We start from the raw sequence: 22,636 nt of genomic DNA on the forward strand, positions 1-22,636 counted from the left end.
CAATTCCAACACTTCACCTTGGAATAGTCCTTCTATGTGTTCCCCTGTTTACCTTTACCTTTGCCTTTGCCCCCACCACTGCTTGTGGAAGCCTGCTTCTTCCCTTTACCTTTCTTGCCTCCCGCCACCAGTGCTACATCCTCATCCTGCTCAACTGACTTAGCTGCCCCAAGCTGACCTTTCTTGATCTCTGTATGAATGCAATCATCCCAAAACCTCTCCCATGTGGGAAGGGTCTCACGTGCACAAACCCCATCAGCAAAGTTCAACCATGAACGGGAGAGGCCATTCACTGCGATCCGCACCAACTCAGTGGGTGGAATGGCCTCTCCAATCGCTGCCAACTCATCTCTCACATTAGTAATCTTTGTGAGATATCCAGCTGCACTATCATTACCCATCTTAATGTTCTTCAGTTTCTCCTTCAAGACCATCTTCCGGTTCTCATTGGTACTCTGGTAGAGATTGGACAATGCTGTCCACATCTCATGGGCATTGCTCTTTCCTCTCACATGAGGAATGCAATGGTCTTTGATTCCGTCTAGAATCAGCCCCTTACCCTTGTTGTTCTTTTTATTATAAGCTGTCAACTGAATAGCATCAGTAGGCACAACAACAGGGTTCTGTGTGGTATGCACCATGATATCCCAGACTTCTGCCTCCTCAAAGATACTCTGCATTCTCTCCTTCCAAACGCTGTAATTTGTATGCCCATCCAACCTATCCTCCACCCTCAATCCCAATGACATCCTGCTGTCCTAAAACTGGAAAATAGCACTGCTGTAGTAAAGATAAACTGTTGTTTATGAAAAAATCAGCGTGCTGGAATTTTCTGAGTGAAAAATCAGCAGCTGTAATTTTTCCTTTTGCTGTCCCAAACTGCCCTTCAGCACTCAAGCTCTGATACCATGTAAAAATTTCTGTTTTCCCACCCCGGTTTTCAGTTTCACCTTATTTCTCCCATGTAGTTAAATGCCATTTCCCATAACCATACATTTAGCAAGCTGAAAAAATAAATATTGCTGAAAACACAAATTCTGGAAATTTTACAGAATGCTGGAAATTGCAAAAATAAAAATCAGCAGTAATAAACACCATTAAAACACATTTGAACACTGAGATTTTTGGTCAACTTGACCCTGGAAAAACCCCCTACAACTCTTGGGGAAAAACAGTTTGAGAGCTCTTCTTTGTTTCTGAAAATTGTCTTTTTACAGTGAGAAATATTCAGCAAAAAATCAGCAAGCAAATTTACAACTTATTTCTTTTCCCATGCCTCACAGCAAACTAGAAATTACAGCAAACAGGATAGCAATAAATGTTGTACGGCCTCCTCGATTTTCGTGCCCACTTTCAGCGTTAAATGTTGCTGTACGGCCAGCATTAAATGCGTTGTACGGACTGCAATAAATGCGCTATACGACCCTCGTTTTGCGTGCAAGAAAAACAGCAAACTACTCAATTTTTGTGCAAACCACTCTTCGAAAATCGTGCCAAAATCTGCCTTTCACTGTGTGCTGAATCAGCTGTACAAATCTGCTCAACTGCTGCCTTGGAATGTGTGCCAAGCTGCTGTCTCCTTCTCCTCCCTGCTCAGAAATCTCTCTTGCTCTCTTGCTCTCCTTCTCCCAGTCTGCTCATGAAAGAATGAATGACCTTTTCCTCCTTTTCCTCCTTTAATCTAACTTCAAGTGACTTTTGGGTGATCCAAGTAACTTTTGGGTGATCCCTAAATCCAATGGCTGAAATAGATTGAGATCTAAAGCTGAGATTAAATGCTCATTTAAATCTCACATTTTATTTTTTAATTCACCCCACTTTAATAAAGACCCACTTAGTCATTTATTTCCAAAGTCACTTTTCCTTTCTAATTTTTCATTGACTTTATAAAAGTCACTTTAAAATTAGACTTAGTAACTTTATCACTTAAAGTCACTTTTAAATTAGATTTAACTTTATAAAAAAATTATAAAGTTACTTTAGGAGAAAAATTAAATTCTTTTGGACACTTTTCCCTAGGCCAAAGATGAAAGCCTAAGGGAATCACCTGTCCTCCGGTACCAAATTTCAACAAGTAGCACCTGAAGATCAAGATAAGACCACATTTACCTGTCCATGGGGAACTTTTGCTTACCGAGTACTTCCTTTTGGATTATGTAATGCACCCGCAACATTTCAAAGGGCAGTACTAGAAATCTTTTCTGATCTAATCCATGATTGTGTAGAGGTTTATATGGATGATTTTACAGTTTATAGTAATTCATTTGAAGAGGCATTAGAGAATTTGGAAAAAGTCCTTATAAGGTGTAAAGAAACAAACTTTTCATTGAGTCATGAAAAATGCTTTATGATGTTTACTGAAGGTATTGTTTTGGGACATCATATTTCAGGGGATGGGATTAAAGTTGATAGATCAAAAGTTGAAGTCATCTCAAGTTGCCTATTCCAAATTGTCAAAAAGATGTTAGAAGTTTTCTGGGATTTACTGGATACTACAGAAGATTTATAGAAAATTTCACCAAAATAGCATCTCCACTCTTCAAATTACTTACAAAAGACTGTGAATTCAAATGGGATCCTGATTGTCAATCTGCATTTAAAACTTTGAAAACAAGAATATCTGAAGCACCCATTTTGAGAGGGCCAAATTGGAAACTTCCTTTCCATATTTCTACAGATGCTTCGGATACAGCTCTAGGAGCTGTGTTGGGTCAAAAGGATTTAGTTCCTTATGCCATTTACTACACCAGTGAAAATTTGACTCCCACTGAGTTGAACTATACTATGATTGAAAAAGAGTTCTTTGCTGTTGTTCATGCAATCAATAAATTTAGACATTATATAACAAGCTATGAAACTTTTGTCCATACTGATCATTCTGCAATTAGATATCTAATGAACAAACCTGTTACTAATGGCAGAGTTACAAGATGGCTCTTACTTTTACAAGAATTCAATATTACTGTGTTGGATAGACAAGGGAAACAAAATACAGTAGCTGATTTCTTGTCTAGGATCCAAAATACTAACGAAGATTCTCCTGTAGAGGATAAGTTTCCAGATAAATATTTATTTGCAGTAACTACTAAGACTCCTTGGTATGCAGATATTGCTAACTATTTGGTTACAGGGAAGCTACCTCCACATTTATTTCCTAGTGAAAAAAGAAGAATTATTCAGGAGAGTTTGAATTATTCATGGATTTCTAACGAATTGTTTAAAACAAGGCTAGATTTTGTGATCAGAAGATGTGTTCAGGAAGATGAAATGCCTGACATCCTCAAGGCATGTCATGATGAACCATGTGGTGGACACTTTGCTGACAAAAAGACGGCCTATAAAATCTTTTCTTTAGGATATTATTGGCTTTCCCTCTTCAAAGATACAAAACAATATGTCAGAAGGTGTGATAGCTGCCAAAGAGTTGGGAGACCGACTCTTTCAAATGAAATGTCATTACAACCACAGGTACTCATCGAACCCTTTGAAAAATGGGCTTTAGATTTCATTGGACCCATTAATCCACCATCTAAACAGAAGAAGTATATATTGGTATGCACTGATTATGTCACTAAATGGGTAGAAGCCAAAGCATTACCTTCTGCCACTGAAAATTCAGTTGTTAATTTTCTTTATGAGGATATTTTTACTCGTTTTGGTGTCCCAAGAGAAATTGTGACAGATCAGGGAAATCAATTTACATCTAACTTGATGGAGAAGCCGATGGAAGAATACAAAATCAAACACAGAAAATCTACTCCTTACCATCCGCAAGCAAATGGCCAAGTGGAGTCTACAAACAAAGTTCTTGAGAACATCATCACCAAAACTGTTCATCTACACAGAAGAGATTGGGCAGAAAGGCTTCCTGAAGCCTTGTGGGCCTACAGAACTACATGGAGGAATACAACAGGACATTCTCCCTATGAACTTGTTTATGGGAAAGAAGTCCTGCTCCCCATTGAGTTTCAAGTCAATACTTTCAAGATGGCAGTTCAGTTGGGGATGAATCTATCAGAAGCCCAAAAGCACAGAATGGAGCAGCTGAATGAGCTAGATGAGATCAGACAAGAAGAAATTTTAAGAATTGATCTAGTTCAACATCAAAGAGCTAAGTGGCATGACAGATACATCAAAGAGAAAAAGTTTCAAGAGGGAGATTGGGCACTACTGTTTGATTCCAAGTTTAAAGGCTTCAAAGGTAAATTTCAGACCCATTCGCTTGGGCCATATGAGATTGACAAAGTCTTTAGCAATGGAGCAGTAAGAATCAAGACCATTGATGAATTTCAAACTCCTCTCATTGTGAATGGCCACCGATTGAAAATTTATCATAAGCCACTCTCAAAAGAGGAATTTGTCAAAATGTTTCAAGAGAATTCTGCAATAAGGCTGGTGAAGAAGAATCCTTCTTCCCCACCAGCCTAGCCTTTGTTTCTTAAGTTCAAAAAAAAAAAAATTGTATAAGCCTGAAAACCAATCACAGATTGGCGGTCTTATACAGAAAATGTAGAGTGAAAATCAGGGACACCTGACACTCTATATTTTCCAAAAAAAAATCTTCTCTCCTTTTTCCATCTTCATTCCACTTCATTTGCCATTCCACTCCATCTCCATCTCATTTTCATTTCACTTCACTCCGCTTCATCTCACTCCATTTCATTCATTTCATCAATAAATGTCCCTTTCAGGACCATTTTCACTCAGTTAGTTATTATCTAACTATCTTTGTTCAGCTAAGTGGGTGCTGTGTCAGTTTCCGCAGCCAGAAGCAGTTTCCACAGCCACCACTCTGTTTTTCAAATCCACAGTCAAAATGTTAGTGCAATAATCATGAAAATGCAGGTGTGATTGAGCATATTCTATGAAGACATGGAGCATCTCCAGACATCAATGAAGAGTAGTTGGTTAAAAGCTAATGAGCAACAAATGACAAGGTTTCCAAAGGTATGAGCAAAACTTTCTTTCAAATAGCAATTAAAGTCACGATTATGCATAGTTGTCAAACCATAAAAGCGCTACTATGTGCAATGATCGTCACGATAGCTCCATTACCCACTACCATCCCACGATATTATTCCGCACACCATGCATTCATTTCTTAACGGTCTCATGATTGATTTTCGGGTTTAAACTCATAGTCGACTGCACTTTCATACACCACCTGTAATCATGAGATGTGACCTATCTCATTACAGCTTCTCTCCACCGCATTTTCCGCAGCCATTCATTAAAACGTGTAACATTTCGTACGCAGCCGTTTAATTCAAAATCCCGACTTCACTCCATTTCCTTACCATTCTATTAAGACCATCTTCTTCACATCCGTCTGCACTTCATCTTGTGAACTCACTACGGCTGCTCATCCTCTGTTCCGCCTGTAATTCCGAAGCACTCCCGTTACCTGCTATCCATCTACCGATTGCAGCCACTATATTTTGCCATAAACCCTGCAACCGAGCCGCCTTCCCTCTGCTAAGCCCTCACACGCAATTGAATTTTCAATTGAAATTCAAAACAGAGGAAGGAATGGGACGATTACTAAGGGCAGAACCAGAAGGACCTAAATATTTAGAAGGTTACCCTCAAGCAAAAGATTTGTTGAAGAAAGCAAAATGGTTATGCTTCATCCAAAAATTTAAGGGCCATAATAAAGAGGTAACCAAAGCCTTTGCATGGTCTTTCAATGGCTAGATGGTGGAAATTGGAGACTTAAAGCTCACGGTCACTGAAACAACAGTAGCAGCTACCACAGGCTTACCCCAGGAAGGTGAGAGATGGTTTAAAAACAAAAGCGTGGACAAACAGGCATGGAGAATTATGCTACGAAACCTAGGTATGGACATCACTGTGTTTACAAAAGAAATTCCTGTTCATGCATTGAAAGAAGAATGGGCCAGCCTGCTGTTAGTTATCCAAAACTTTATCACTTGCGAAGGACGCTTTGGTTCAATGTACATATACCATGCTAGATTGTTGATGAACTTCTTAGAGAGTCAAACTCTTAATTTGCCTTATTTCTTACTGCTGAGTTTGAAAAAGATGAGTATCACAGTCCAAAAGCACATAGGAAATATAGAACCTCATCTATATCATCATGGACTTGTAAAGATTCTCATTGAAGACCAACTGAAGAAAAACAAAGATACCTGGGAACAATTTTTAATAAGAAATTACTTTCAAGAGCCATCTGAGGCATCTGAAAGTAGTACACCAAAGACACCGAGAAGGAGTAAGAGAAAAGAAAAGAGTGCCATAGTCCAAGACTCTCATACTACCGAAACTCAAGAAGTTGGTAAAAAAGAAAAAGAGAACAGAACTAAGGACAAGAAACAGAGAAAAGTGAAAGGCAAAAGAAACATAGAAGAAGTCTATCAATCACCTGAGCCATCTATAGAAGAGGACTATCAAACATTGTCTGAGAGATTAGTGCATCTTCAAGAATAGGCTGCTATAGCAAAGAAGAAGGAAAAAGGAAAACAGAGCATAGAAGAAGGGAGTACTAGTCCACCGTATTTGAGAAGAAGCAACAGGCTTAGAGGAAGGGGGAGTAAAACACAAGTAAAACGGCCCCACTTCATTGACTTGGGTGGGGAAACACCCGAGAAACCTCCAGCTGGCCGTAGTCCACCTCGTCCTCAGCCAAGTATTGAAACTAGTCCTCCACATGTTGATGAAAGGCCTTCTCGACTAGAGCTAGAAAGCAGTCCTCCTCCTCCACAAGACTTTGAAGTCAGTCCAAGAAAAACACTCGAAATAGATCCCAGTCATCAGGAGGTGTATGACTACCTTGAATCTTTAGAAAAAACAGCGGCAGGCCCGAGTACCACTCTGCCCCACATGACACCAGATGCACAAGTTCAATCCTTAAAGCAAGAAGTGTTTGAATTATAGGTTCTAAACAGGCATATCAAGCAAGAAAATGAATCACTTAAGGAGCAGAGCAAAGTAGATAAAATTATTCATGATAATACTATGCTTCATTTGGGACTATGGCAAAAGAAGAACAAGAAACTAAAGAAAAATTGCAGAAAGTTGAGCAGAGAATTGATCAATCTCAAATTCAGATGTCTGATAAGGAAACTCGGGATGGTGGTAGCACCAAGAAAGAAGAAAAGAGGACTAGATGTCCTAGCAGAGGCTTCAGAACATATGGATTAAAGGGGAATGACTAAAATTTTGGTTGCATGAGGACATGCAACACCTTCACAGTGGGGGTATGTTGAGTTCCAAACTTGCATCTTCCCTATATACCTTTTCAGCCTTCTTTTCCATTTACTTGACCCACCAAGCTGTCAAATCATTGCATATTAGTTTAAAAAGAGCTTATAAAATGGTTTCCTAACTATGTTTGTGACTGCTGTTTGATTTAGATTTTTATTCAATCAGCTGCGGAAACTTGTCACTTTCCGCAGCCAGCTCAAGTTTCCGCAGCCATTTTGTTGAAGACTATGTTACAGGTGTCCAATGGAGAATCTGGCCACATGGGCAAGTTGCAAATGACATGTACATGGAGCGTGTCCCCTTGGTTCAGTCGAATCACTCACAAACAGCCATGGTCAAAGACAGTCAAAGGAGTGGTCAAACCAAGAGTTTTGCGGTGGCACAGCTCTATTTTGCTCACGTGAAGTTTTGCGTGGCAAGCTCCTCAATCTCCGGAGATGTGCTAACACCTGTCGATCAATCCGTGAACCAAATCGAACAGCCACCACTCCATAGATTTATTTGTTATGATTACCATACTGCTAGATCTCAGGACGTGGAGATTTACGTGTCTGTTTGGCAGCGTAGAATTTAGGAATCAGTTATAGCATCTTCAGCTATAAATAACGCATTATCATACGCTTAATAGTGAGCTTTTACATGTAATCTTGATTGTGTTTACGAGCCCACTGTGTCGTGCTCTATTTCTATGTTTTGACTGCACTTTAATATATGAGAAGAGAGCATTCTTAAGTTCAATTTGTGACTGAGTATTGATTGGCCGAGGTTGCAGAGGGCGAGGTTGCAGAGGGCCCCTGTACACCAAGGCTCTGTATCTACTGTATAGTTTCTTACTTGCTTTCATTATGTCACTGCTTTTATAATCATTTGCTTGTATATATTACGCTGTCCTGATATTCATGCTAACTGCTGTTCATCTTTTCTTTTATGCTTTCTCATGATTGTTAGCTGATCAGTATTTTTCTTTCAGGTTCTTGTAGGCAGCCTGGGCAAATTACATAGTTTTAATGACTAATGACATGAGATCATCTTGTCCTTTCTGCTGATTCATTTACTGAGTTTTAATTCCAGCATTGTCATTTCTTTCAGTTCTGCTTTGCTTATTTACTTTTCTGCAACTTAGATATCATATTACTCATTTGTTTATGATTTCCTTCCTATAGCCAAGCGACTCAAATAGTGAGGAATCAGAATATTACTTGATGTAGTATGATTTAGTTTACTTTCTTGCAAGTTAGTGATTAAATTACTTATGTCATTTTCAGGAATTGAAATATGAATGAGTAGTTAAATCTTAGTTTCATTTTATGCAATTTCATTTCCTGCAATTTAGATATCATATTACTCAATTTGTTTATGATTACTTCTTATAGCCAGAGCGAGTCGAAAGGTGAAGGGTCAGAATATGGGTTGAAGTAGTGTGATTTAGTTTGCTTTGCTTTCAGTCTTTGAATTGCTTTGAGTTCAGTTTTTATTTTCTTTTTATACAGCAGTAAGGATACTAGGCTTCATTGTCACTAGTTCACTGTTTTGGTACAATTTTATTTTCTTTTGAGAATTGATTTCATCACAGCCAGTTTGAAACCTTCTTTTTGAGAGCTTTAAAGTTTGGAAAATCATTGTAGAAATCACCATTGCCATCCATACTTGACTTTCAATTCTGCCATCTCACATTAGGGAATCCACAGAAGATAAACCCAAAAAAAACCAAAAACTCAAAAACGACAAAGAACTAAGAAATCGGTTTGCATATACAGTGCACTTCACTTCAGTAGTTTACGACTCTCGGATTGACATTTAAATAGCAATTTAGGACACACTAAATTGACCAAACAATCTCGAAGTATTATTGAGGCCATTTTTTGCAAAACTCACAACTGGGAAATAAACAGGAATCTCGTCCTCTCTTGCTTGGATACCTGCTTTGCAATTTCCACTCCTTTGTAGAATGCACAGTCCTGCTTGCTGATTTTTCCTCTGCAACTGGAAATTTCAGATTCCCCTCAAGACTGAAACTGGAAACCCTCTGAGAAAAATCCCTTAGTGCATGCAATTTCTCTTCCACTCGACGTTGATTCTGCTACTGCAAAAATTGGTGCTAATCAACTGCACCCAGATCTGCTTTGTGAATTCATTGATCTGCTTCACCGGAACTTCTTCTCGGCTTCACCACTGCCTACTAGAACTGCTATTGGGCTCTGCAAATTTTCCTGCCACCTGCACTGGAAAATCGACCCCTCTGCCCAACAATTCGAACTGCCTAGCTGGCTCTGCGCAAATCTAGAGAAATTGTGCTACTACTCCCTTTGAACTGCGAATTCCTCCCTCTTCATCTCCGAGCCACTAATCTGTCATACTAGCTATGATACCATATGAAAATTTCCTTGAAATGCAGCAAATGGAATTGATTCTTCTAATTGGATAAATTACGCAGTTTATTTTCTTATGACAAAATAATGAATTAATCACACTGCAATTTATTCACAAATAAAACATTGCTGAAAAATAAAATGTTGGAACTGAGAAATATGGAGTGCACACAAAAATATGACAATTATTTTTGGACAGATGTTCCCTGTAAAAACCCAATGCAGGAAAACCGGTACAGTAGATGAGGGTTTTATTATTAATATGCAGCAACAAAAATTTTGATTACAAATTTGGATGCCAATCTGGATATCCTCCAGCAAAATATACAACCAAAATGATTTGGAGAAAATTCCTACATTCTGCAACCAAACTCGACCCCTCTAGCCTTGCTCGCACTTCCTCCCAGCAACTCGCACTAGCCAGAAATGCGCACTGTTTGGCCCAAATAATTTGTACTGCCTACTAGCTGGCTCTAGATGTCGTCTTGCCTCCCTCTGGCCCTGGAAGTGACTCGCTCTACCTTCCAAGTGATCTCCCGACCTCCTGCAGCTGAAACGATCACTTTCCGACACTTCGAACTGGGGTTTCTAGCTACTTAGCCATTTTGCAGAAATAATTTGGCCTCCCAACTATTGTTGCTTTGCTGCTGAGAAACTATGCTAGAAATGACTTTGTTGCTCCCTCAGTGACTGCCACTCGATCTCTAGCTCGAATTCTTCTCTAGCTGAACTCTGCTCTCAAAGAAATTCGATTTGCCTTTGATCACTGGTGTGTGTTGCTCCAACCCCATCAACCTCCTCTTATAATCTCTCGTTGGCTCACCAATGACCATGATTAAATCCCCATCAATGACTAAGATCATCTCTAAGTCGATCCATGTGAGTTTTTAGAGAAATCTCACATTTCTCAATTAATTTTTGTTAGTTAATCATTTTCCCTAAGTTAGACTAAGCAAATATTTAATTATTGATTAATTAACTTAATTGAGCCATCTCTAGGTGTTTTCTCCTGAAACTTTTACTGGGTTCTAGAGTTCTTATGTTTCTTAGCCTCTCTGACCAAAGTCGAGACTAGAACACCTGTCCAATGCTACCCAACCATCAAAAACTAACAAACACCTTCCTCTCTAAAAGGGAGTGCTGACTGGAGTAGAGCAAGAAGGATTCTGCACTTGCCTAGGTGCCAAGGCATGCAGAAAATCAGAGATCAATCACTTAGCCATAATTATTTTAATAATTAAATTATTTCCTAATGTTGACTTAGGAAAAATTAAAAAGTACTAAGTCAACAAGAGATTAGATCTTGGCCATTGATCTTGGAAGCTCAAGAGGCAATCTCAGCCCTTGGATGCTTCTAGAAGGCCAAAGTCAAGTTATAAAAAGGAGATAAGGGCAGAAGTGAAGCAGATCGATTTGGCATCAACAAGTGTTCTAGTGCTCAGATCAGGAAAGTGTTTTTCAACAGGTTCAACTCAACCTTCAACAAAAGTTCAACATCCAAGTTGAGGAGAAAGGGTCGTACAGCCTGGGCATCAAATCAGCAGCAGGCCGAGGTCTTTCTGGGGGCGCAGAGGTGGTCGTACAACTTGGCCATACCATACATACCAGCCATATAGGCCATACAGGCTGCGACACTTCCAGAGGAAAAATCAGGCTGAGAGAGGGAGTTGTTCAGGAGGGAAGGCAATAGAAGAAAGGGTTTTTCACCCAGCTATAAATTTCCTGAAGAATTTTCTAAGCAATAAAGAAGAACACAGATTTGCAGGTTTTCCCAAGAGTTGGGGTTTCATAGGTATATTGATGTCCAGTACTTTATGTGTGTGTGTTTTGTGTGCATATTTAATTTCCGTTGTGCATGGCTAGATACTCAGCTATGTTTGCATTTTTTTAATTTCAGATCTGCATTTTCTGTTTGTATTTCTGAATATAAATTTTAGATAAATGCAAATCAGATTGTTGAGTATAAGAAAACTAACAAACAGGGAAGTGATTGCCTAGGTGACAGCCGTAACACTTCCATGTTACACTTATCTTAGTGCCTTGTGGAAGGCTTTGCACTAAGGTGCTAGATTTTGTGATAACACTGCCCACAAGACCAACCACTTTATGGGACAAAAAGCTTAAATAGATTGGGCTATCCTAGATCAATGCATGTAACAAAAGACACTAACACTAGTACATAGAATCAATAATCTCACAAGTCTGCATGTAACAAAAGACACAATAACACTAGTACATGGAATCAATAATCTCACAAGTCTAAGGAAACAAGATTACATTTTCAGTCTCCATTGATGCTCTATGACAAAGGCACATCCTGCTGAAAATTCAGAATAAATAAATTTCACATATTTCCTTTCCAAGAAATTCTCTAAATTCAATATCAAAGAGAGAAGGGTAAAACGATTGACTAACCAATTTCTCCCGTTGTGGAGCAGTAAGTAGTCGGATGGGAACCAAAAGAGCACCTACTCCCCAGATAACCATCCTCTGGCCCATGTTGAAACAGAAACAAAAAAAGAACTCGAAAAGTCCAAACCATGGAAAGACTGCAAGACGAAATAGTCTCACACAAACATGCCATAAGAGCTTGATCAAACACACCAGCTCTGTTGCCAGGAAAGTAGCTTTGATGATAATTGTCCACATGGCCCGAGTCATATTTAATATCACATGGGACTGGTTTGGAGATTTAACCTTAGGAAATGATGCTTTTGATTTAGTAATAAGACACCTTCATCCATGTATCGGGATTCTGTACCAATAATATCAAACACCACATTAGCTATAACATTAAAAAAATTCACAAAACATGGCCACATTCTATATTAACATAATCAACCATCACCAGATACCCTGCAATTCTGCACAGTTACAAATTATCTTACAGACAAGCCACAAAAGTATATACTCAATGGTTGGCAATATACTTGAAACCAAAAAGATAATTTGAGATCAGGATAGATGTGCATGTGTGTGCAAGAAGACTACACCACTGGTAACAGAGGTTATATGTTTTTTAAGAAAAACAATTGCTCAATATAAATGGTAAATGAAGGAATTGGAAATTTTCCTGAGCTTACAAACATTTATAAAACAAGGCATCTTCACTTCTTTCTGTCCAACCCTAATTTGAACTGAAGTGGCATTTCGATTGTTTTTTCCAGCAGAGATCTGAAGATGCCAAGACACTAACAAGATATGAAATTAAAAGGAATATTATATACTTTAATAAAGCAATGACTTTAAACATAATCTAAAACATCCTGTTACTGTGACTGAAATCGGAATTCAAGTATGTATGCAGTTCAAACTTCAAACTACTTACCAACAAGTAAAGGCCATTGCCTGGATATCCAACAAAGGAAACTAACTTAAAAGACATGTTAGATAAGAAGAAAAAAATCATCATTCAAATTTGGAACTATAAATGTACTCTTAACATTCAAGAGATTTTAAACAGCATTAAGTAAAGAAATAATAGAAATAAGGTAATGTATTTAAAAACTGAACTAACTCACATAATCAAATCAATCAGCCACATGCATTTAAAGAAGCATGTGATACCTTCATATACATGACTGTATCATGTGTATGTATGCATGCATACTAATTCAAAACAGCCACACAACCTGCTACTAATAAAAGAGTATGTGCTATGTTGGCTGACAACACCTGCGACAAAGATAATTTCAATGTTACATTTATTGTTACCAGCAATTTAGTGCTGGGGGTCCAAAATTACAAATATTGGCAATACGGGGAAATTATCAGAAAACTTTAAAATATAGAAATAATCATTTTTTTCAATTTTATTAACTTCTAAAGAACATCAACATCAAACAAACACATTCCTACATAAATATGGAAATAAAATTGATATATAAGATGTACAAGGTGTCAAGTGATACATCAAATATCAATACTGGAATATGATAATTGTCCCGAGTTATAAGATCTGACAAAATGATATAAAATCACATCAAAACAAAACTAAATGTATCTCATGAGATGAATCATGGCAATGAAAACTGCAAGATGAGATGAGATCAAACATGCCCTCCTTAAATAGGGAGACAAAAATCCAACAACAAAAACTTAATTCTTGGGTTCAAGTGGTCTGCAAAAGTGGATGACCTCCCCCACTTGCTGTAGTTGAAGGTATGATACAAGCAAAATTAAACTAGGTATACCTTCATCGAGCTCAAGAGCTTAACCTGAACGTACGTGGGATCCCCCTTCCATAGTTCCTTTTCACCCCCACAGATAGGCACCTCTTTTATTCATGACACTTAGATCTGAGGATATCACTCTTGATAATGCATGGATGGACCCCAACTCCACACTCTTCCTTTGCTTCTGGTCACTGGAGGATCGACTGTCTTCTGAGCCAAGAGAAGATTGACCTCACTCCCACCAACACAAAAGTTCTTCCTTGATATGGACCTCACCAAATCTCAACAAGCGGAACTCAAGCTATCTAGAGAATGGGTCATAGCTGCATGGAAGGAAGGGAAGTGAGAAATAATTCAAGATCTCAAAAGCCATCATCCATGATTTGGCTCCTCTGGGATACTCTCACCCTTGGACTTGTTGAATTTGTAGCTATGGTCGGTCTTCATAATTTATATTTTATCCCTTGAAATTTATAATGAAAATGTAAGACGTGTTTTTCATGTCATTTTATTTTATTAGCCCTTGAAAAGATTAATGTAAGACATGTTTTTCATGTCATTTTATTTTATTAGCCCTTGAAAAGATTAATGTAAGATATGCTTTTCATGTCGTTTTCAAAAGAGAAAATTTCGAATTTTGAATTTTTGGCTACAAAACTTGTTGTAATGTTCCAAACGGGCATTTTCATTAAAATTTCATGAGGGTTTTAACTCTGCACAATTTCATCAAGAAACACAACCAAAACACTGGAAATTTGATAGAAGCAATGTACCCATAAATTATATGTCAATCTCATTCAAAATATCACAACATGAAGAACAATGAAAAATGCGGCAACTATAACAAAATTCAGCTTTATTATATAGAAATATATGCCAATACAATAGCTAAAAATGGCCCTGCAAGATATGCTATAATGTTGATATTGTCCTCCAAACTGAAACAGGAAATCAATCACAAAACTTGTGGATTCTGAATGAATCCACCAAGAGGAGAGATGGGTTCTTGCCCAACTCTCTCTAAATCACCCGAGGGTTTTCATCCTGAGGCTACTGGAGTAGAGAACTATGCTCTCAACCTTCTCACACAAAGACAATGCACAAATCCAAGATCTTCTCAAATGGTCTCCTCCTCCTCTTTCATATATCTCATGGACCCCTCTAGAAGCCTTTATTTTATTATTATTTTAATCACTTAGTACATTTTCCTTCCCTTTTAAATAATTAAACTACCCCTTTAATTCAAGAAAATGGTAAATTGGCTACCATCACTCCTCAGCCACTGAAAATCACTTCCTATCATTCCATCCAGTAGATCTTCTCGTTCTGGTTCTAAAGAGCTATTACACTAACGTGTTTTATCAAATATTGCTCTCGGAATGCCACCTTGAGTGTAATTAATTAAGTTGTGCCCAATAATAACCTTGTTTTATGAACGTTGTCAGAATGCAACGGAACAAAAGGCAAGTTGTGCGGATGATAGAATATGCCAAGCGAATGCCATCGGATCCCATAAAAACTCCTAAAAACTTCCCCGGGACCCCTAATGACATAAACCTGCTCCCATGACCTAGCCATCCCGTGCCATATAAATCCACCCCGGTTGTATTATAGATGTTAATTTTAGTTAACAATGGTATGTTCTATGCTTAGCACAATTACTTAAATGTTCCTTTAACAACACAATGACAATTTCAATTTAGTTTTCCAATAGCAATCACATTAGCCATTAATCACATTGACATTAAAAGTAGATAGAACATGAAACAAAATGCAGAAGACAAGTTAAGACAAGAGGACACCAGATTTGGCAAATGCCAGGGAAAAACACCAATGTGGGGAAAACCTTTTGATCAAATCTTCTTATTATTATATCAAATGTTCAACAAAGAGAGAGAGTACAAAAGTAAAATTGACTTCCAAATCACAGTCAAAACAACCCTGTCAATTCTGCAGTCAAACTCAGCTCTAACTAGAAAGTCAAAGATGGTCAATGCAGCATTCAAACTTGCCTCCTTGAGCTCGGTCAACCTTAGTCAAATTCAACCTTCCTTGTTGGTCAAATTTAGCCCAAAATAGTCAATGAAACTGCAGTCAAAGTTTTTCAACCTAAAGACAACCCTACGGTCAACACAGGTCAAAGTCCTCCTTTTGCCTCGGTTTCTGTGCCCAAAATGCGGCCTGTTGAGATAGAAAACCAACCTGAAAATCGAAGTCAAAGGATGACCAGAAAATCAAAGTCAACATTGGTCAAACTACAGGAAAGTCAACGTTGGTCCACCTCTTGAATCAATACCTTGCTATGGGGGCTCACAGTGTTTCAGTAGCAGGATGGATCAGTGGCAGTAGATGCAGTCAGATGCTAAAGTGACAGATGCAGAGTCTAGTTGCATGTCAGATGTTGGGGAGCGTAGTGCAGAGTTGGTAGCAGTGCAGAGTCAGTAGTAGCGTAGATGTCTCAGTGACAACACAGATACTAGCAACAGTCAGAGACTCGGGTGATAGATGCATCATACTGATCATAGTTGATTCAGTATTTTGGATTCTTTTCAGTTGCAGATGTTGCAATTGTAGCAACAACAGATGGAGAGGGAGTTGCAGTGCAGATGCAGTGTTGGCAACAGTTTTGCAGGGTCAGCAGCAACACAGATGCAACACATATCAGAGTTGTGTAGTAGTTGGTGGGCAACAATAGCCAGACATCAACAATGTGACATGAGATGATGCAGAGACAGGGTGGTGCTATAATGGGAAACAACACTTGAACACATTCCTAGCTAAGAGGGAGTGTTAATTTTTGTAGCATTATATGTGTTCTAGCCACGAAATTTTGTGGAAAGGCTAGAATACATGAGATCTCTAAAACCCAAAAATCGTTTCTGGAAATTCCACCTAGAAGTGACTTAATTAGATTATTAGTTGCTTTTTTTAAATATTTCCTAAGTCCTTGACCAAACTTGGACCAACGTTGACTTTCCTAGAAGTGACTTAATTATGAAGGGTTTCTAAACAAAGTAGTAGTCCTTGGTCAAACTACATGGCTACAAAACCAAATCTCCTCATTTCACTCCTGAGGAATGTCAATAAACATGGCAAAGTCTTCCTCTAGCCTGGAGGACAACCTATCGATCTTTGTTGATGCTGCCTACTGGTCCTGCTTTTCCTCCTTGTCCTTCTTCCTTAGAAGACATTGGGTGTTGTAGTGACCAAGCTCACCACATATGAAACACTTGACCTTCAACAGGTCCTTCTTCTTTCTCCTCTGCTCCCCCTGTCCCTAACTGGGACCCTTTGATGTGAGGGCCACATTCTCCTCCTCCTTCACCTGCTTTGACCCGCTACTGCTACCACTGATGGAGCTCTTCACTAAGTCTCGCCTCAACTCCTCCTACTGCAAATCGGCCCACATCTTGTCCCACCTTGGCAAGGTTTCTCTGCCCAAAATGCTTTGGATGAATACCTGCCACTCCTTGGAGACATTGTTGAGTGCCAATCATACTAGTTTTGAGGTTTGAGGTGTTGCTCCAACAACTGACAGCTGATCCTGAATCTCCTGAATCCTGGTGAGGTAGGGGTCTATGCGTTCCCCTTTCTGCATCCTGGTGCATCTCAGCTTCTCCTCCAAATACATCTTCCGCTGCTCGGAAGTGCCCTGATATAGCGTGGAAAGTGTATCCCACATCTCCTTGGCCATTCCCTAGCTCGCTATGTGTGATACAATGTGATCTCAAACACCATCAAGAATCAACCTCTTTGCCCTCACCATCTCCTTTCGGTATTCCTTCAGCTGATTTGCATCTGTGGGGATAGCTACCACTGCATCTATGAATGGCTTCAAGCCATATTCATCCAGAAGGAAGGACATCCTTGCCTTCCAGATGACATAGTTGGAAGCACCATCCAACCTGTCTTAATCTCATATTCTGGCAGTGGCCATCTTAGCAAAATAAGTTGAAATCCTCCTCTTCTCTTCTACTCAACTGCTGCTAGGCTCTACGCACTCCCTGCTGGAGTGAGTAAATCTGCTCACAACGACTGCTAATCTACAAGAGAAAATTGAACTTCTGAAGCTAGAAGTCCCCTGAGGAAAATTTCCCTCGGTGTGTGCTCTTTCTTCCTCCTGACGCTATTTTGCACTAGCAATTGCTGCAAAATACTGCGTCCAACTAGAGATCTTCTCTGCAAGGAAAATACTAGTTGCTCCATCTGCCTCTAGTAATCCTCGTGTTGAAGTTTCTAAGTTTACTTAGTTTAGAAACCCTTCATGCACTTTTTCTGATTTATTCCTACCTACTTGTTATTTTTCTTTAACAAGTTCTTTACAAAGTAAATATTGAAAATAAACACCAGTGCATGCTCAACATATTACAGATCAGCAACTAAAAGAAACAAGAACAAATACACCACATGACACCATTATTTTTGGACCAATGTCCCCAGAAAAACCCAATGCGGGAAAACCGGTGCAGCTATCTAAGGGTTTTCTTAATAAGCAATATTAGAGTACAATCTGGGTGTCGAAACTGGCCTACCCAATAGAGAATTTCCTTAGCAGCTATACCTCACAATTTGAGAGAAATTTCCTCGCTGAAACTCCCGAAAAACCCTTCCGGCAGCTCCTCAGCACAAAACTGCTTTGCAACCCCAGCCTTTGCCCAAACTAGACTGCGTCAGCCCCTCTCTGTCTCACGCTGACCCTGTGTCAACCTTTCTAGTCTTGCATCAGCCCCAGGAGGCCCTGCGTCAGCTCTAGGAGTCTCTGCGTCAACTGCGTTGGCCCCTTTGATGCTCTACGCAGCACTTGGCTGCCTCTGCGTGAGCCCTTGCTGGCTCTGTGTCACCCTCCTTGGCTATTGTGCTACTCTCCCAGCACAATCTCTGCCTCCTCTATTTCTCTGTACTCAATGCCCCTCAGCTGCTCTCCCAACCACTGATTCTATCTCTCTTAGCAAACCCCGCTCTAGAGAATAGAATGACTGATCATCTGGTGTACTCTCCAAGTGACCCTCAAGCCTCCTCTTATTCTTTTCCTGTTAACATCTCAACAGCCGAGATTAAGTCCCTAATCAACAGCTAAGATTAAATCTGGCTTGATCCATGTCTTTTGGACCACTCTAACACAGATTCATATTAATACACATTAATGTTTTATTTTCCCTAATTTTAGACTTAGGGACTCCATTAAAAATAATAATTATTTTAATATCTCCTGATCTGTTTAAAATCTGCCCAAACCCTTTCTGGGTATTGGAGATCTCATGTGCCCTAACCTCTCCACCAAATTTCGTGGCTAGAGCACATCCAATGCTACCCCAAATCAACACCTCAAACTAGAGAAATCCAATTTCTCTGTCGCTCTCACAGAGAAATTGATTTTTCCTCAAGAAACTAACCCTCCTGGCAAAGAAACTGCGCTGCCTCTGAGGATTTCGAACTGCTACCTACACAGAGCTACGAAATTCCTCTTCCCTTCTACCACTGAGCGCTCCGGCTTACAATCTGTGCTCTGATACCATGTGAAAATTCCATTAACCATGGATCCTATTGCAGCAATTGATGTTATTTCTTCTATTTGTTAATTTAATTAAACAAATTATTTACTGTGTACTACGGCAAATATCGAAACAAATACACTGCAACCTTCACAAAACAAATACTGCGGAAGAAATAAAAACATTGGAAGAAATAGATGCACACACACAAAATACACTGTTATTTTTGGACTAAGTCCCCGGGAAAACCCAACTCGGGAAAACCGGTGCAACAACTGAGGGTTTTAATATTATGCAGTAGTGAAAATCTGAGTACAATTTATGGATGCTTAAACTAGCAATCCAAACAAAGAAATAATAGGCAATAATAACTAGTAAGAAAAATTTCTCACTCCACAGGCGATCCCACACTAACCTCAGTTCAAATTGAGCTGCTCCTTGCTCCCTCTGCACAGTGACTACGTCAGCCTACACAATTACTGTGTCCTACAAGCTCGGAACTGCATCTCCTCTGACTGTCTCATCATTTGTTGTCTGGGAAACTGATACCCTTTGCCACCAAACCCTCTACCTAGCTTTTGGCTCAAAATCTCGACTTCTCCCCAACAAAACGGAAATCTCCCCAAGAGGGCTCTATGTTGCCTCTACGCTGCCTCTCTGTGGCAATCACTGCCTTTTTGCAATGTACTCACCGGAACTAGAAAAGCTTCCTCCGACCTCACTATCTCTGCCTCTCTCTCACTGCTTCGACCTCATTGAATCAGGCAACACGCAGTGGCTACTCTGGAAATCGATTTCTCAGCAAAATTGAACTCTGCAAGTATTTTCTCCAAGCCCCATCGACTTTCTTCTTATAACCATCTATTAAGACTTCAACGGCTAAGATTAGATCTTAATTGATGGCTATGATTAACTAGAAGTCATTCCGTGTGAGTTTCTAGAACATTCACACCATAACTTAATTAATTCTGATTAATTAGTCATATTCCCTAAATTTGGACTTAGAAAATATTTTTTAAAACGACTAATAATCCAATTAAGTCACTTCTAGGTCGAATTTCCATAAACGATTTATGGGTTTTGGAGATCTCATGTATTCTAGCCTTTCTACAAAATTTCGTGGCTAGAATACATCTGATGCTACAAAAACTAACAGACTCAATGATGTTGTTTGACCTTGGGAAGTGCCAGCCTTGGGGATGGCAAGGCAAGTTTTGGTCCTGCAGCTAGGGCTTGGCTTTTCTCCCAACTCCACCATTGGACTGTCTTCAAATCTGGAGGAGGGATAGAAGAGAGGCCAATGTAGGAGACCCTAGGAGATAGAACTTTTTCAATGCCTAACTTGCCAGGAAATTGATGCCCTAGGCACCCTAATGTGGCTAGACTTGAGAGAAGGTGAAAGAATAGGGGTTTTGGTGACCACCCTTGGTAGATCAGTGCTTTTGTACTTGGGAGAATGAAGTCTATGTAGATTATGTGTAAGATTTCTTGGTTTCCACTAAAGGAGGCCTCAAAATTGCTTCACAAACCCTCTAGGTCAAGTGAAAGCAATCCCGCAGCTTTTATACTTCAAATGCACAAGAAGAATGGCTTGTCAAGGTCAAATTTTACCTCAAGCCAAGATTTTGTTCGCGTGATGGGTACATTTTTACTAGGGTCATGATAGAGGAGTTCAACAATCATGCTAACAACATCAAGATATATAGAGGGCTTGGTGCTCTTGATTAAATGTTAGTTTCATACCCTCATACATGACAAAATTCAATGGAAACATTGCAATCCCCTCAATCATGAAATCCTAAAAATTGTTAAGTCTCTTGATTTTGAGTGAGATCTAAAATTCTACTTTCTCCATATGAAATCCAATGAAGTTGGAGCCACTTAAAAAAATGAAAATGAAAAATAAAAGAGAAAATCACTTTTACTTTAAGAATTTAACATTACCATTAATTGCATAGCAATAGTAGGGCCCTAGGCTTGAATATTAGGATTCCCCACTCAATTTATTTTTTATTTTTTTAATTTGCATTTGGAACATTGGTGATCACATTGTATGGAACAGGTCTGTTCAGTACAAAACTAGCTGGTTTGGTGAAAAAAGGTTGGTTCGGCACTGAACCAGCCTTTTCCAATTCCATGCCTCTAACTGGACCTGTTTGGGGGTCAAACTGATCGGACCGACTGGTTTGATCCAGCTTTTTCCTATTCCAAGCCTCTATTAAACTAGTTTGGAGTCAAACTGATCAGACCAACATCAGATAACTATCAAGGATAGCTTCGAGACACTGAATTCATAGGTTCGGTCTGGTTCTGTCTTTTGATTAAGGATATATATGCATGTTTATGAGGTTTCAAGTGCCAACCCCCTCGTGACCAACCCCCTCGTGACCAAGCTATCGGAATGATAATGGGTACCTTGCCAAAGACCCCAGTTCAATCTTCGACGGAGGATCCATATAAGAGGTTTACAGTAGTCATTATGACGAAACTAATGATATTAGTGGGTACCTTGTTGAAAACCCAGTTTGATCTTTAGTTAAGGTCCATACCTATGTGTATATCAAGTTTCGAGTTCATGAAAAATGAACCTAACGCGTCAAGGGCCTAGAAACCCACACTACCAGCAGTTGGTTTGATAAAACATCTAGAGGTTTAGTGTATAATCAAATACCAAACACATTCTCCGTAACATTAGACAGAACGGAAAACCCTACAGTTTTCAAGTTACATCAAACGAAGTACGAACAAGTGCAGGTTGCCTTACCTGTTCTGCCAGAGCCTGAGAGCCGATAAGCTGAGTGATGAAAGAAACTGAATGATAGCGACAGCGCTGTGGATATGTACATCTCGGCAGGCCATAGGACAAGAGGGTGGTCGAAGAAAAGGTGACTAAAAGGTGGTAGCTCAGTGTACTGCCACGCGTCCAACAAGTCAACCGAATGAACACGCTTACATATCTGTTTGGAAATGCTAATGACAAACCCCGAGGCTTCGCCCAAACATTGCACGTATAATACTCTGCCATCTTGCAACCTACGAATTCAGTGTCTCAAAGCCATCCCTGATAGTTATCTGATGTTCCCTGCCCACAATAATTTTATATAAAACTGTAGGCCTCTGTCTAATAAATTTATATAGAACTGTAGACGCCTAATTCTGTGCAGAGATAAGGTTGTCTCTTATCAATCTTATATCTTTCACAATACATATGCCCTTTTAATGGTATGTTAAGGCTAAAGATTAAACTCAAGGGTTGCCACTCTAACAAAGATCAAATTTAGTGGTTGTAACTCTAATACAAATCAAATTGAGTAGTTATTATTATAGTATTCAGAGTAACTCATAAATTAGATATATTAGGAATCTAGCAGTTATC

The 22,636-nt window shown here is 39.2% G+C and overlaps 1 protein-coding gene across 14 annotated transcripts in view; it reads right to left on the reverse strand.

Moving 5' to 3' along the window:
* Positions 1 to 22,336, reverse strand: part of LOC149183445 (uncharacterized) — a 246,867-nt gene extending 224,531 nt beyond the window's left edge. Inside the window, exons 1-6 of one of the 14 annotated variants that reach the window (XM_089417134.1) lie at positions 22,025 to 22,327; positions 13,161 to 13,268; positions 12,922 to 12,941; positions 12,681 to 12,767; positions 12,291 to 12,348; positions 12,009 to 12,142 (exon numbers count right to left, since the gene is read on the reverse strand). In XM_089417134.1, coding sequence (XP_089273260.1) covers positions 12,009 to 12,092 — 84 coding nt within the window. In that variant the 5' untranslated portion in view covers positions 12,093 to 12,142; positions 12,291 to 12,348; positions 12,681 to 12,767; ... (1 more) ...; positions 13,161 to 13,268; positions 22,025 to 22,327. Of the gene's footprint in view, positions 1 to 12,008; positions 12,349 to 12,676; positions 12,785 to 12,921; positions 12,942 to 13,114; positions 13,269 to 22,024 lie in introns of all 14 variants that reach the window. The other 13 variants (XM_089417133.1, XM_089417128.1, XM_089417123.1 and 10 more) reach the window with 13 other exon arrangements.
* Between the last annotated feature and the right edge of the window lie 300 nt (positions 22,337 to 22,636).

The sequence above is a fragment of the Pinus tabuliformis genome, chromosome 3_2 (genome assembly GCF_031772625.1).
Source record: "Pinus tabuliformis cultivar Carrire ecotype Pingquan chromosome 3_2, CPIR1, whole genome shotgun sequence".
NCBI lineage: Eukaryota > Viridiplantae > Streptophyta > Pinopsida > Pinales > Pinaceae > Pinus > Pinus tabuliformis.